This window comes from Gopherus evgoodei, chromosome 1 (assembly GCF_007399415.2).
Source record: "Gopherus evgoodei ecotype Sinaloan lineage chromosome 1, rGopEvg1_v1.p, whole genome shotgun sequence".
NCBI lineage: Eukaryota > Metazoa > Chordata > Testudines > Testudinidae > Gopherus > Gopherus evgoodei.
The window spans coordinates 366632494-366647883 of NC_044322.1; the positions used below are offsets into that span (position 1 = coordinate 366632494).

Consider the following 15390-nt stretch of genomic DNA (forward strand, 5'->3'; position numbering starts at 1 on the left):
CAGATGTTCCAATACATCTGTTAGTCTGAATGGTGCCACAGGACACTCTGTTGCTGATGGCTACTTTGTGTTGCCTGGTGTATGGGTTAGTAAGCTGGGTAGCCTCCCTTAGGTTGGGCTGTCAGTGACACTGCATAGTCTCCCAACTCCAGGCCTGAAGGGTGGGAGCGTACCTGCTGCTCGTTTGAGGCAGAGACTTGTGTGCAGACCAGATGCTATATCCAGGAATCTAGCTTCTCTCCTCCTAGTGGTTTCAGGAGGAGCTCCCAGCTGGAAGCTGGCCTGTCATGCCCTTGATGTATCTCAGTTGGCCTGTCATGCCCTTGGTGTGTCTCATGCATTGGGGACTGAATTCTGAAGGCATTCTGCTGCCGTGAGGTTGATCTAAGCCTACGGGGAGATAGCTCAGTGGTTTGAGCACTGGCCTGCTAAACCCAGGGTGATGAGTTCAATCCTTGAAGGGGCCATTTAGGGATCTGGGGCAAAAACAAAACAAGAAAAACCACTCTCAGGGACAGTACTTGGTCCTGCTAGTGAAGGAGGCAGGGGACTGAACTTGATGAGCTTTCAAGGTCCCTTCCAGTTCTGTGAAATAGGTACATCTCCAAAGAGAGATTGCACCTGCTGACCTCCGGCTCCTGGAGAGAGAACTGGGTTTACATAACCTGGCTGCCTTGCCTTGGCTTGAGCATGACTTCAACACCATGGAAATAGCCTGGGGTGAATTTACATAGAGGACTCCTTTTGATGCCGTTGTTCCCCTAATCCCTTTTAATGATGTTTGCACATTGCAGGCGATAGTGCTTGTCTTTGAAATTGGTCAAAGATCCCTTGGTACAGAGGGTAGATGTTGGGGAAACAGCAGGGTTTCTGTCCCTCGTGCCCATATCACTGTAACGTCTGGACACCTGGAAGTGTGTTTGATGCCCATTGCGGTCGTCGACTATGTACCACTGTGATGGGTGCTTTAAAAATACCTGTGGGGAAGAGGTGGATAAACAAGGCTGGTAGGTAGCTTTGGAGAGGGTATAGACTAGAGCAGTGATCCCCAATGCGGTGCCTGCAGGCACCATGCTGCCCACCTACTGACAAGGGAGCGCCCCGCCACAGAGGAGCATGGCTGCCGAACAAGCAGCTGCCGAAATGCCACTGAGAAGTGGCAACGTCAAGAAGCGTCACCGCTGAAATGCTGCTGCTTTTTGGCGGCATTTCGGCGGCGACACTTCTTCACGTTGCCACTTCTTGGCAGCATTTCAGCAACTGCTTGTCCGGTGGCTGCGCTCTTCGGTGGCTAGTCGTCAGACGCTTGGCACACTGAAAAGGGTAGGGACCACTGGACTAAAGTGCTTCAGGGCTGACCAAATCCATCTAGCCCTAATGATCCAGTAGCCTCTTGATTGAACCTCCCTGTTGATCAAGTCAGCACTCTTTGGTCTGGAACAGGAATCCACATCGCTTTGCGGGGAGCCTGCCGTCTCTCAGCATCAGCCTGTTACTTTCCCCAGCCTCTGGCAGAAGTGGTGATGGTGACTGGAAGGAGTAAGCTGCTCTGTTCCACATTTAGAGGAACGTAGTTTTTAAAAAGTCCCCACAAGCTGTGGTAACTGGGTAGCACACAGCAACACTACACAGTTGTTTAGGGGAGGAAGTGAGGAAAAGCCCTGTATCAGTGAAAACCTCATGGGGAATTCTCAGCCAGAAGGCTGGAATTCCCCCCCCCCCCCCCCCCACACACACACACACGTTGGAGTTGGGCTGAGGCCCCAGGGGTAACTCTTGTGACAAGTCCCCTGGGATCTCTGAGCTCAACCTCATCTGAAATGCGGCATTTCAAGCAGCACCAGGCTGGGATGCTGATTCAGAGGGAGGAATACCCTCTATTGCAGGGGTTAGCAACCCTTCAGAAGTGGTGTGCCGAGTCTTCACTCTAATTTAAGGTTTTTTGTGCCAGTAATGCATTTTCATGTTTTAAGAAGGTCTTGTTCTATAAGTTTCTAATCTATAACTAAACAATTGTTGTATGTAAAGTAAATAAGGTTTTTAAAATGTTTAAGAAACTTCATTTAAAATTCAATTAAAATGCAGAGGCCCCAGAGCGGTGGCCAGGACCCAGTTGTGAGTGCCACTGAAATAGGCTCATGTGCTGCCTTTGGCACGTGTGCCATAGGTTGTGTACTCCTGCTCTGTTGGATCCACTATTCATTTATCAGTGTATTGTGCACCCTGTACGGTATAGTGCCAAACAGGCCCCACCCCCAGGAATTTACTGTTCAGCGCTGCCTTCTTGGAGTGCCTCTTCCCTGTCAGCTGCCTGGGCCTTGTCCGCATGCAACTGCTCAGGACACTGATTAAATGGTTCCAGCTGACTCTCCTAGATGAGGGGGAGAGGCAGCTCTAGTTTAGACTCCACAGCCAGGTTCAGCTCAGGGCAGACCAGTGTGCCTGTGAACGGCAGACCTGCCTCCTGGATGTCAGACTCTCAGCACAGCTCTCTTCTGCCAGCCTGGCCAAGCAAGATCTTGCAGCTCTTCTGAGACAGTAGGGGAGGCCCCTTGGCCTGAATGGGAACAGATGCTTCTGCTCAGCCTGTTATCCTGGGCGTCCTCTTCCCTTGCCTGTGTTTTAACAGTTGCCCTCAGGGCTTCTCTAGGGTGGGTTTCTTCATGTCTTTTGGAAGATGGTTATGCTGCTTGGTGCTCTGTGTGTATATAGAAAGGGGCTCCGTCATGAATGCTGGCCACTGCTCCCTGCTGGCAGCTGCAGCTGAGCCATGCTCGTCTGTCTGAGCCCACCAAGTACTTGGCATGTTAGACAGGTAAGAAGCCAGACTGCCGGCCCTGAGGAGCTGCCAGTCCAGTGGCTCTGCTCCTTCGTGTACAGCTCCTCCAGGAGCTCTCGACATGCTGTAGAAGTGTGTGGGGGAGGGGCTGGGGGAAGAGGAATTGGGCAGCCTGCATCCACCTGCCCCCGAGCGGGCTGTTCAAGTTGGCTCCAGCTGACCATTGTGTTCTCACCTTCGCCTCTTGCAGTTTTGTCAGCCGAGCGGTTGGCAGCTCTTCACGGAGCGGAATCCCCCCACCTTCTTCGTCGCTGTGCTGACGGACATCAGCTCCGAGCGGCATTACTGCGCCTGCTTCACTTTCTGGGAGGCTGTCGAGAGTGCCCAGGTAATGTCCCCTGGGGGCGGGGGGGCACGGAGGCTGCCTGTGAAAGTGTTGGGGGGGGGTGTTTCTGAGCAGGCAGCTGTGAGCAAAAGCCCCTTATGAGAGTTGTGGTTTCCCATTGCCCAGGTTGGTTGTACCCAGCACTCCTTTGTTGGAGGAGGGCCATGATCTCCTGTAGGACTTCTCTGAGGTGGTGGTGGGGTGGGGGGTGTCTATCGCCTCTCAAGTCCCAGTAGTGTGTCTGATCTGTCTCTCCCCCCAGTCTCAGAGCCATTCAAGGAATGGTGAGGAGGAGGAAGAGGAGTCGTCATCCCTCGTCCAGCCTGCGCAGCTCTTTGCTCCTAAGAGTTTGGTGCTAGTGTCACGACTGGACCATACTGAGGTTTTCCGGGTAAGTGCTGCATTTGGGGAGGAGAGGGTGGTGTCTGGATTCTCTGGGGACTTTCCCTTACATTGATTCCTTGGCTCTCGGAACCACTGTCAGCCAACTCTTCTGCTTCTGAGAATTGGGTCATATAAGAGAGAGCACCAGTAGCAGCAGCGGCCTGTGGGATTTACTGCTATGGTTCCTGCTCTGACCTTCTGCTCATGTCCAGCAGTTACTCAGGGCCATGTGTGTAGCTTATTCTGATCCTTCCCCAAGCTGTCAGGCTATGGAGCTGCAAGGTGAGGGCGTGCCTGGGCTGGGCAGCTGGCTGCCTTGCCCTGCCTCTCAGTAAAATTCTAAGCACAAAATGTTCCTGGAGGAGCCTTATCTCCCATCTTTATATCATTCATGCTTGCTCTGTTATGAGGCTGTAAAAGGCTTGGAAAGGTGCAAGTTACAGCCTGGCTTGTTCCCAGAACGCAGCTTGGGTGGATATGATCGAAGTGTCGGCAGTGCCTTGCTTGCCAAGGCAGGCATGTGACCCTTGCGGCTGGATGGACTGGCTGACCCCTCTTGCCATTCTCTTCTTCAGCTCTTGGGCCAAATGCACAGAGCATATTGAAGTCCACAGGGTCTTGCCCTTGTACTGTGAGCGTGCTGGCTGGGAAGCAGTGCTCACATGCAGTCTGTCGGTATGCCCGCTCCAGACACTTTGGTAAATGGCCGAGAGACTAGTAACTGTTCTCATCTTCAGTGGGAAGGTGCATCTATGGAGACAGCCAGCCCTGGTACCTGGTGTAGCCAGGTGCTTAGACTGAAATAGAGCATTGCATACTGGGACATGCAGTCTCCTCAAACCAGAGAGCTGCACTGAAGGAGGCCACACTTCAGTCATCTTGGAGTGATGCCTTAACATGGTGGCTGTGTGCTTGGATTGGCTGTTGTCATTCCCCAGGTCAGTGGGTCTGTCCCTCCTGATAGCAGTAAGACCTGCTGTGATTTTTGTGTGTGGGGGGGAGGAGGGGTTATAAAATTTCTGGGGTTGGTCTGATTAGCCCTTCCTCTGACCTGCTGTCTTGGTGCTGTACCTGTCCAGAAGTGCATTCCCTATTTTGGGGTACTGGTTGGCCCTCCCTTGGCGATGTCCAGGGTTCCTGAGTGGCACAGCAGCTTGGAGTTTTCTGAACAGTAAGAATGTTGTGCTGTGCTGCATGTCCCAAAGGGGGAAGCACCTTGGGGGCTTAGCTGGCAAAACTGTCTGAACAGCTGCCAGGATGAGAACCTGGCAGGCTTGAGCAAGAAGCCACAGAGACGTCTTCAGAGTAGATGTTCTCTAAGTGTGAAGCTCTCCAGGGCTCTTTGTTTTTCCCGATTCCTCTAGGTGGGAGGCTGAGATCACCATTAGCCAGTCAGGGAACCTCAGGCTACAATGGCCCTGTCCCTCTGCAGGTATTGGTCCCAGGGACGAGAGCTTGCCATGCTGGGAGAGTTCTTTGTGGGGCTGTGGGGCAGGACATTGTAACCTTTCTGTGAACAAGACATCTGGGTAATCAGGTAACCTGGCAAGCCCAGCATAAAAGCTAGGCAGAGATCGATGCAGATGATGGTACCTTGAGTCTGTCTCCCCATGCAGGAAACTTTTGTCAACAGCATCTGTTCCAGTGCTTTATCCCCTTATGCTGGGCTTTCCAGGGGTGTTGTGTGACAGACCTTCTCCTTAGAGTGTGAAAGGACACAGAAGAAACAATTTGAGGATGTAGGCACTGCTCACGTGACCAGCCGGGACTCTGGAGTTAATGCTTTATCCAGCTGGTGGAGACTCTGGGCTGGTGCCTCTTAGGACTTGCATAGTGTTTCATGGGATCATTCAGATTTTGGCAAGGTGAATCCCTATTGAAGGGCCCTGAAAAAATGCAGGGGACATGAAATGTCATTCTCTTGCAGTGCACCTGCTGGTAGAAGTGTGGAACAGAGACTTCACCCTACAGTAGCCGTGATAGGCTGTGGGGGTCAGGAGGCAGCTTGAGCTGGAGATGGGAATTTGAGGTTCGCTCCCTGACCCAGCAGGGATGGGAAGGGCTGTGGAAAGGAAGCTCCCAGCCCCAGGCGGGTGGGGGAAGGGTCCTGTGGTGCCCATCTTCGGGTGGTAAATAACCAAATGGAATTGAAGAGCAGCAAAGGCCATACAGTGCCCGTGCCTGTGCGGCCTGTGGAGCGAATTCTGGGGGCAGTGTGTCCTGGCTGTCATTGGAGGCTGCACCAAGAAAGTTTGCAGCTCTTCTCAGCCACAGCACACCTGAGTACCCTGCAGTCTGGCCAGGGTTCCCTCCACATGCCTGGGTGGGTTTTGCTGGGAACATGAGCAGTGTTTGCACGGTTCATTTGGCTCTGTGATTATATTGCTTAGTCACTTGAGCTCTCTAGCTTATTAATTCCTGGGAGCAGATAAGCAGCGAGAGTGCCTGGCTCCTGCCCTGTTGAGGTTTGGGGTTGCATCAGTTTCCCCCTTTGGTTAGGGTCTGATGACCAAGGAAATGTACCTCGGATGGTGTAAGTGTCCCAGGGAGCGTATTGTTTTCACAGCACAGGCCAGTTCTCCCTCATGCTGCCCTTGCTCACTCTCCGCTTTGGTTAGATAGTAGTTGTGAGGTCTTATCACAGCATATAGTCTAGATCTGTCCATCCCAGTGAGTTAGCCTAATGCTGGACTGGGACATTCCCTTCTGTCCCGAGTGGGTCAGGCTGCTTATGCACTAAACCACGAGTCTTGGCTGTGCGTTGGGTCCCAGATGCATCTCCTAAAAGTTAGAACTGCCTGCAGTGCTGACCACTAGACAGTGCTGTCTTTTCATGAGACTTTTGATGTAAACCTGCAGAGTTGTCGGGCTAAGTGCAGGGCCTCTGGAACTCTGGCACTCGGGCTGTCCTCCTCCTGGACGACTCTTGGATTTTCTTCTCCCCCATTGCTGACTGAAGCAAAGCCACAGATTGAAGTGCACTGTTGGTGGTGCTGGAGGTCAGCATGGTGCCACGGGGAAACCAGTAGCATCAAGCTGGGGCCTGTCCTGCTGTCTGTGCCTCAGATTGCACCCCTTGGTCAGGGACTGTCTCGCTGATTTGTAAAGAACTGTGTGCAATAAATACACAATTCCTTATTGGCAACAAGAGTTGCGAATGTCGCTCTGAAGTGTTTGCAGTAGACAGGCTCCAAGCCTGGCTGGGCCTGAACACACTGTCCGCATGAGCAAATGCTGGGCGTGCAATGGTTAGCTCCGTGTGACTTGCTGGGAGCCCCAGCCAGTCCCTGTGTTTCAAAGGAGCGGCCTCCCATGCTGTGCTCAAGTGGCTTGTCTGCTTCTTGCTGTGGACACACCTCAGTGCTCTGCTTGCTCCTCCAGAACAGCCTGGGTTTGATTTACACCATCTACGTGGACGGGCTGAGCGCATCGTTGGAGAACGTCATTGGAAACCTCTTGACATGTACCATCCCCATTACAGGGGGAGCTCAGGTTGGTACCTGCTCATTTCTATGCCCTCTTGAACTTACCTTTCTCTCCCAGTGTGTGAAATGGCAGCAGCTCATCCAAGGCTGGAGATCTGGGGGGGAATGTTTCTATCCCTGCTCTGCCCCAGGCTGCGATGGGACTCGTGGGCGGTATCACTGGCCGCTGGTTTCCTGGGATCAGCTGTGAAGCAGGGCCGGGGGGGGGGGGAACAGTGCACTCAGGAGGAGGCTACAGCTGCACTGCGGGTGGTTGAGTGGCTGGTGCAGGCAGTGGCTTCCCATGTACTAGGGATAGAACTGCAGCAAACCACCTTGAGCTGCCTCTGTCTCTTCCCACTGTCTTAGGGCAGCCTGGCTAATGGGTTAGGTAGGGTGTCTAATTACAGTACTTGCTTAGCAAAGGGCGGAAATTGGCCATGGTTAGAGAGTCCCGTCTCAACTCCCTCCTTGTGCTACCCTCTTGCAGAGTGTCTCCTGAAAGCACAGCATGGCTTGGCCATCAATTAACCTGACCTCTCACACGGACGAATCTGTCTGAGAACAGTTGCCATGGCCTGAGCATGCATGCAGCCAGCAGAGATTCTGTTCCTCCATTACGCCCCGTCTGTCATACAGAGCTGCTTCAGAGCCTAGCAGCCACAGTCCATTGGTCAGAGCTGAGACCGCCCAGCTGCACTGGATAGGCTGAATGGGACTAACGTTTGCTGTGGGGAAGGCCTGGAATCCCATCTTCAAACAGTCTCACATGGGAATCTGGTCTCATGCTTGTTCCTCAGCAGTCTGAGGAGAGGCCTGGCTTATGCTCAGAAATAGGGCTATAAAAATGGCCCCTCCTTGTCATGTTCTCTGATCATCTCAGTCACTGATCAGAGCAAATATTCTTGCAGCACCCCTCCTGCTCCAGGAGAGCCAGTTGGGCTGCACTCTGCCTGGAGCTGGCAGCAAAAGGCGCGCCCAAGGGGTGATGACATAGCTTCTCAGCCGGCGTGGACATGGTCCAGCTGGATCTGGAATCCTGGCAGGGAAGATTAGGAGGCAGCACTTTTTGCCCTGGGTTCTCATGAGGTGGGGTGTCTGCACGGTTAAGGTTCTTGACTACGATCCTGGAGGTCGTGGGTTTGAGTCTCGCTCAGAGTCTCACAGAAAGGCCACCTCCAGGTCACCCAGCTGATCCGTCAGGTGAGGGCAATCAAAGGTGGTTGGCACATCGCTCCTTTGTCTACTGCTGACTAGGAAACTGATGTGCCTTAACTGCCTCAGCTCAATCAGCCATCGGCTCAGGAGAGCTTAGACTCTCATGCTGCACCTGACACCTGGCAGCTCAGCCTGGATGCAGCGCTTCAGTCCTGCAGGGGTTGAGTTATATGCTGCGAGCTGCTTTTCTGAGCTCCAGTGTGCTCAGTATGAAATCACCAATCATCCTCCCCAGGATCCCTCTGGGTTGGCTGCAGCCTCTTGCCCTGCACCCACAGTGCAGACTAGTGAGCCCCGAGAGGCCATGGGGATCCTTGAGTTGCAGTGTGCCCTAGTCCCAACAGGGTCTCTGATCTGCTCAGAGTCAGTCGAACCAAGGGACCGTGGTGCCTAGAAGCACCAGATGGGGCCCCCACCTTGGGCGCTATGGCACTGTCTGAAGAAAGGGGTGCAGCCTGTGAGACCCTTTTCTGTAGGCATCTCTAGGATGCCTGTAATGCAGAAGTGCCACCTTCATAGTCTCCAAGCCACTGGGCTTGGGACTTCCTTCCCGGTTAGCCTAGAAGCATGCACAGGGCATGGAGGGGCCTTCCTGGGTTGAGGCTGGAGGTTGTATATCAGCCATGCTTAGGCCCCGCAAAAGGAGAAAGGGGATGTTCTGTTTGTAAGCCACAGAAGGAGGAGGCTGCGTGCCACATGCCCAGGGCTCCTCCTGACAGTCTGGGGTGAGAGGGGTAGCCCTCCTGCAGGTGTGCTGGGCGCAGCTGGCCTCGGCCAGGTCCCTCCTGGGCAAGCTATGCAAACAGGTGGATAAGGATTGTCGAGTATCAGAGGCTCAGTGAGTGACATGTCTCGGTGGAGCCTAGAGTGCTCCTGGGAATGGACTGTGGCCTTAGCAGTTGTTCCATCTCGGTGCTCACAGACCCTGGGGTGCTGGCGTTAGGGCAGTTTGAAGGTGGCACCACCCCTTCTTGCACTTTGCTTCCCCCTGCTGTATCTGGAAGGGCTCTTTCTAAATGTTGTGGTGTGGCTTTTGCTGTGTTTGTCTGCACATTCCCTCCCTTGGGGGCTCAGGGCCCCATTCATTGTTGGCTTTGGTGTGATGTGTGCACGTCTCTCCTTGTTGTCCGGCTGTGCTGCAGTGTTGTGCGTTTCTAACTGACTGTGCTATCTCTGTCTGTCTCTATCTCAGCCTGACGTGGAGGACGAAAAAGCGGTATGCACACCTTTTCTTTCATGGGTCTATCTCCACTGTAACATTCCTCCCTTGGGTGTTCAAAAGCTGCACGTGTTCGGCCCCTGCAGCTGCTGGGTCAGCATCCCCCACAGAGAGTGGGAGGAGAGACTTGGGCACCGCGCATCTCCCCAGCCCAGGCAGTGCACCCCTGGTTGTGCACATGGCCTTGTGTGTGTGTTAGGGAGGCAGGTGACCATGCACATGGGCCACAGAAGAAGGGAGTACATGTCCTGGGACCCAGTTGGGTGACATCAGAGTTAGTATGCTCTGTTCTCACCTCCTGTTGAATGCACAAGATCCCAGGTGTTTTTTGGGAAAAGTCCTGTTGCATTCTCTGAGGGCCAAGGCTGTTCCCTACCCTATGTGTGCCAGTGAAGGTTTAAGGGGTGTCTGAGGTGGGGCAGTGGCCAGGAGGGAGCCTGCCAGGTAAATGTGGTGATGCTAGTGTGCGTGAGCATTGCTGTAGAAAGCTGAGCAGGGAGATGGGGAGGAGTCTCTTGGGGGAAGCTGCTTGCTTAGGGGAGTGTGATCAATAGACCGGAAGTCCTGAGATCATGCAGGCTCTGAACCAAGGCCAGGAGCCCATGGGTGGGTGGGAGTCCAGGCTCTGGGGCAGGGGAAGAGCTCAATACAGGCTTAAAATAAATGGTTGCAAAAAGGGGAGGCTATGCTGATCCATCCAGCCTTCGTCCCTCAGACCAGTCCGGAGCAGCTGGTGCTCCCCGCCTCCTTGCGCAAGGCACTGTACCTGCAAAGAGAGCTTGTGTGTTTCTGGTGCCAGGGCCGGGCGGTGCTGTACCCACTACTCCAGTTGCTGCGACACTGACACTGTGTGTGCCTCTGGGCGTGCCCAGGATATCCCAGTGAACTCCATCCCATTGGATGAGTGCTAAGAACAGTCCTAGCTGTCTTGGGAGTGGTTCCCCTCTGCAGCTGGCCAGTGGCTCTCCCTCACTGGGGCAGCACTGAGTCATATCTGCCCCACTGCAGGGTGCAGTCACACTCACAGTGCAGCTGGGAAAAACGCAGCAGCCTATGGTGGGCGGCCCTGTGCCACTGCACAGGGTAGAAAGCCGGACGATGTCCCTTTGGCCCCTGCATCCTGTCCTGTCTGTCACTGGGTGAGCCCAGCTGCTTCTGGAGTTTGGCCTTCCACTCTGAGGTGGTAGGTGGGAGCTGGCTCCCTGTGATGCCTGTGCTCGTCTGTTACTTGGCCTGAATCCCAGTGACTGGTGTGTGTCTGTTTCTTGCAGAGGACGATCTCTCTAGGGGCAGGCGACAGGCAGGTGATCCAGACGCCCATCAATGACTCTCTCCCCGTCAGCAGCTGCAGCGTAGCACTGCTCTTCCGGCAGCTCGGTGAGACTCCGCCCCGGCCTCACCTGCTCATAGGGACAAGTTCTGAATACCGTCAGCCAGTGCCCTCGTGCTGCCCCCAATGCCATGCTCCTGACCTCGGCTTATCAACTCTGTGCTCCATCCCCTCCCCCCCCCACATCCGACCGAATCTCTCCATCTCACGCTGCCTTCCTTCTTTCAGGAAGCGAGGGGGAGCCTGGCAGTTGTGCTCTGGTTGTGGATCCATGTAGATGCCATGTTAAGGGGCACTGACTGAGCACCAAGGCAGGGGCAGCAGGAGAAGGCAGGGCTGGGTCTGAGCAGCTGCAGGCCTTTCTGTGCAGGGATTTGTCCTCCAGCTGCTCTCACTGTGTGAGTTAGCTGGTCCTAGCACTGATCCAGAGGTGACAGGAGGTTTCTAGTAAATAACTGACACACTCGCTGTCCAGTGAGTGGAAGAGGAAGTCCCGTCCCCATGCAGCAGGAGGAAGGGGCAACAAGGAGTGAGGATATGGGGGAGACTGTTGGCAGCCTGTTTGGTGGGGTGAGAGAGCAGGCGCTCGTGGGACTGTAGCAGGACTCTGGTGCTGTACTTGGGAAGAATCCACCTGCAAGCGCTGAGTGCTCTGCCCCTTCTCCCCCCAGGGATCACCAACGTGCTGTGTCTCTTCTGTGCTGCACTCACCGAACACAAGATCCTGTTTCTCTCCAGCAGTTATCAGAGACTCACAGATGCCTGCCGGGCCCTTCTTGCGCTTATGTTCCCCCTCAAGTACAGGTGAGGGAGTGCCGAGTCCACCTGACACATGGATGGAGTAAAGCTACGTGCTGAAAAGGGGCTCGACATCCCGTGCAAAGCCCGTCTCCAGATTGCCCTGCCTCCATCCGTGCACTAATGGTGTCCAAGTCCCATGGCTAGTGTGGGCTGATTACTGTAGGCCAAGCACTGTCGGGGATGGCCAGGTGAAATCAAATCAGAGACGTGTTCTCTGGCTGCACTGAAAGCTCCTGTCCATGGCTGTAGAGGTGTCTATAATAATTAAATTCCTCAACAGCAAAATAACACGAATAACCCCAGCTTCACACCCCCTGAGCAAGATTTGGGCTCTAGACTATCAGAGAGGGGGCGAGTTTCAGCGCTGCAGGCCCCTGCCAGCTGCTTCCTCCAAGCCCAAGGAGCTGTGAGCATGAACTGATTGCAGCTGCCGCACGGCCTCCTGGTGAGAGCGGGGATGTCTCAGGTGGCCAGGCGTAGTTCAGCAAGGTGCTGCAGATGCCGAGTGTGATCAGCTCTCCCTGAGCTCGGTAGAGGCTTTGCACTTACAGGATTGGGCCCTGAGGGGTTCCCCTGTGATACCGCTCCATGCCGAAGTCACTCAGCAGGCAGTGCAGATCTCCAGAGACCTGGCTGAATGGGGTAGAGGAAATCAGCAGGACTCCAGGAGCTCCCAGAGCTGCCCACCCCCAGTGGCCCTCCCCAGAAAGAGTGATTGCATACAGGGCACCGTTAGTGAGACGGCCGGGCGCCGTGCCAACCCTACCCTGAAGGGGAGATGTTGACTGTCTCAAACATCAGAGGGGAGCCGTGTTAGTCTGGATCTGTAAAAACAGCAAAGAATCCTGTGGCACCTTACAGATTAACAGATGTTTTGGAGCATGAGCTTTCGTGGGTGAATGCCCACTTGGTTGGACGCATGTCTCAAACAGTGACCTGACTTCCCTTCCCGGCCCAGGACAGGGCTGTTTGCACCTCTCCCAGCTGGGGCAGTGAAGATAGTTGTGTCATTGTTGCTGCTAGCTGCCTGCTCTGGTTCCAGGCTGCCAGTGCCACTGGAGAAGGGTTCTTTATATTTAAAATCTAATTATATTCCTTTGGCATTTACACCCCTGCCCCTTGAGCTGGAAGCACTGGACATGGGCTCGGGCTGACTGTACCTTTAGAGTCAGATAACATGACTGCGGGTCCCTTTCCAAACCTAGAAGCCATCCTAGCTGTGAGGCGCACGCACAGTTCAGAGTGCCTGCCATGGCAGAAGGGCCTTGACACCACTACTCACTATCCACTGGCCGTTAGCGTGGTCCCATCATGGGCCAGGGTTCTTCCTTGTGCTCTCTTCCCCAGGACTTTCACCAGTCCAGTTTGAAATGACTTGTGTGATGTGGGTGCCATCATTTCTGTGGGGGACTATTGCACAGTCTGGGTGGCTCGGGAGCCTGGCTTGGCCAGGTGCAGCGGGGTCGTGCAGCCAGGCGCTGGGCCCAGCGTAGCTTCTGATTGGCTGTAGTGACGATCTGCTTTGGTTTCAGTTTCACGTACGTGCCCATCTTGCCTGCACAGCTCCTTGAGGTGCTCAGCACTCCCACGCCCTTCATCATTGGCGTCAGCTCCATCTTCCAGTCGGAGACGCAGGAACTGGTGAGGCGCTGCGTAACCCTTTCTGTGCAGTAACTCTTCCCCTCCTCCTACATTACTGCAGTCCTCCTGGGTCCGAGCTCTTGAGGGAGGGGCAAGAGGTCACATGCCAGTGGGAATGGGAGTGTGGGGATGAAGAAACCCTGCTGGAACAGGCTGCACTTGTTCAGTCAGACTAGCCAGGGTTGAGATCCAGGCATGTCTCACAAGTCAAGCAGGGCTGGGCTGGGGCTGGAGCTGGACTTGCCTGAGACTTGGTCCTGTCTACACGACGGTGACTGAAGATGCGAAAAGTTCTGTAATTGAGAAGGCTGTGTGGCACTTACTGTGCTTTGAGCACCTGGTTTGGGTTTAGGGCTAGTCTACACTGGCAGCACTAAGGCACTGCCGCAGCAGCACTTCAACGTGACTTGTGTGGTCACGGTGCAGTGCAGGGAGAGAGCTCTCCCAGTGCTCGAAACAAACCACCTCCACGAGGGGGGGAGCTCCCAGCGCTGTGGCACTGTCTAATGGGTGCTTTGCAGCGCTGAAACATGCTGCGCTTGGGGGAGTGTACTTTCACACCCCTGAGCGAGGAAGTTGCAGCTCTGTAAATTGCCAGTGTAGACAAGCCCTTAGTTAAGTCAGTTCTAAGCTAAACTGAAATAAGCCTGATTTGAACCGAAACAAGAGTGCCTGCTCGGCCTTTTGAACTGCTTCAACTCAGTTGGTTTAAAATTACCTGGTAAACCAGCCAGCTTGATGTAGACGAGTCTGTGAGTGCTGCGAGATTGGCACTGGTGTTTCATTTGGTGAGGTCAGTACTGTCTCAGTGCCCAGTCTCAGTGAGATGTAAAGCCAAGGTCCAGATTCCTGGTAAGATCTCCTGGTACTTCCCCTAAGAGTGCAGCTGTGAACACTGGTGTCCTGGCAGCACCCTGATTTGTGCAGTTCCTGCTCCCCCCTTGCTGTTAGGTTCAGACGGAAATGGTGGTGGTACCTCCTGTTCGATCCTGGTGTGCAGTGTTCCTGTGGCTGTTACACAGCTACTGCACTTCACCCCAGCGAGTGACGTGATCCCCAGGCGTATATCGTATGTCAGCAAGTGCTCAAGTACCGTGGCAATGGGCACTGTATAAGAAGTTATAGGGGTTGTAAAGTGCTCTAGGCTCTACCAGATTGTATGTGGGGAGGCTGTTAAGTACAAATCCCCCTCTCTCACACCCCCAACAAAAAAAAAAGCTGCAGCTCCTTTGCTGGGTCACTCAGCTAGGTGAGAAGCACTCCAGAAAGCCTGTCCTGTCTGTATGCTCATGCCTGCCTCGCTGCTTTCAGTTGGATGTCGTCATAGCAGATCTGGATGGTGGGACGGTGACCATCCCAGAGTGCATTCACATCTCCCTGCTGCCTGAGCCACTGCTCCATCAGACACGAGAAGCCCTCTCCATGGTAAGTGTGGGACTCCAGGACGGGCTCGGCTCCACTCCCTGGTCCCCTTCCTGTCTCAAGAGGTTCCTGATATGAAGGTGAACATAGCACTCGAGGCATGTGGCCAGGACCCTGTGGGCAGGTGTTGGAAGTGAGATCAAGCAGCAGAGCCTGAATAGGGAGTCTCCCACGTCTCGCGAGGTTGTGATCATATCACTTGAGGCATGTCATGCTTCCTTTCTCCCCCCAGGCACACTGGGCTGCTGGGGTTTGGCACATGCAGTTGCTTCAGGTTTCTGGGAGTCTTCTGAATGGTCCTCACTCTCCAAACAGGAAACCGCTTCAGCCCTGGAGCTCCTTCATGGGTGCCAGCTGATCCCAGAGGGGCTCTGACCCTGGGCAAGATGGCCTTAGCAGCTCTCGCTGATGCTGATTGCAGAATGTGGCTCCAGACAATCCCCTGCATTGGTGCCTTTCTGGGGTCTGTCAATTCAGTCAGGATAGAAGAATCTGTCTGCACCGAGGAGCCAGGCCTCTGATCCAGCAGCTGCTGCTCTGAAGTTGCAGTGCCCCTGGAGCACAGCACCTCAGCAACGTTGGTCAGAAATGGAAGCTATTCTTATTATGGGCAGCCTACTGATGGAACAGGGCTTGAAGCCAAAGCAGAGAGGCGATAGTGGGCAGGGTCATGGGAACTTCCCGGAGCTTCCATCCCCTCTCCCAAGCCAGGTGACATGTCTGAGGAGTCTTCTCCAGGGTCACAAC

General features: G+C 54.4%; 1 protein-coding gene across 6 annotated transcripts in view; it reads left to right on the plus strand.

The window, feature by feature from the left end:
* Positions 1-15390, plus strand: part of SBF1 (SET binding factor 1) — a 160937-nt gene that overhangs the window by 106554 nt on the left and 38993 nt on the right. For 3 of the 6 annotated variants that reach the window (XM_030536586.1, XM_030536751.1, XM_030536835.1), the window contains exons 3-10: positions 3030-3167; positions 3427-3555; positions 6930-7040; positions 9423-9446; positions 10721-10826; positions 11451-11583; positions 13113-13221; positions 14533-14646. In XM_030536586.1, coding sequence (XP_030392446.1) covers positions 3030-3167; positions 3427-3555; positions 6930-7040; positions 9423-9446; positions 10721-10826; positions 11451-11583; positions 13113-13221; positions 14533-14646 — 864 coding nt within the window. The remainder of the gene's footprint in view (positions 1-3029; positions 3168-3426; positions 3556-6929; positions 7041-9422; positions 9447-10720; positions 10827-11450; positions 11584-13112; positions 13222-14532; positions 14647-15390) is intronic. The other 3 variants (XM_030536664.1, XM_030536917.1, XM_030537009.1) reach the window with 1 other exon arrangement.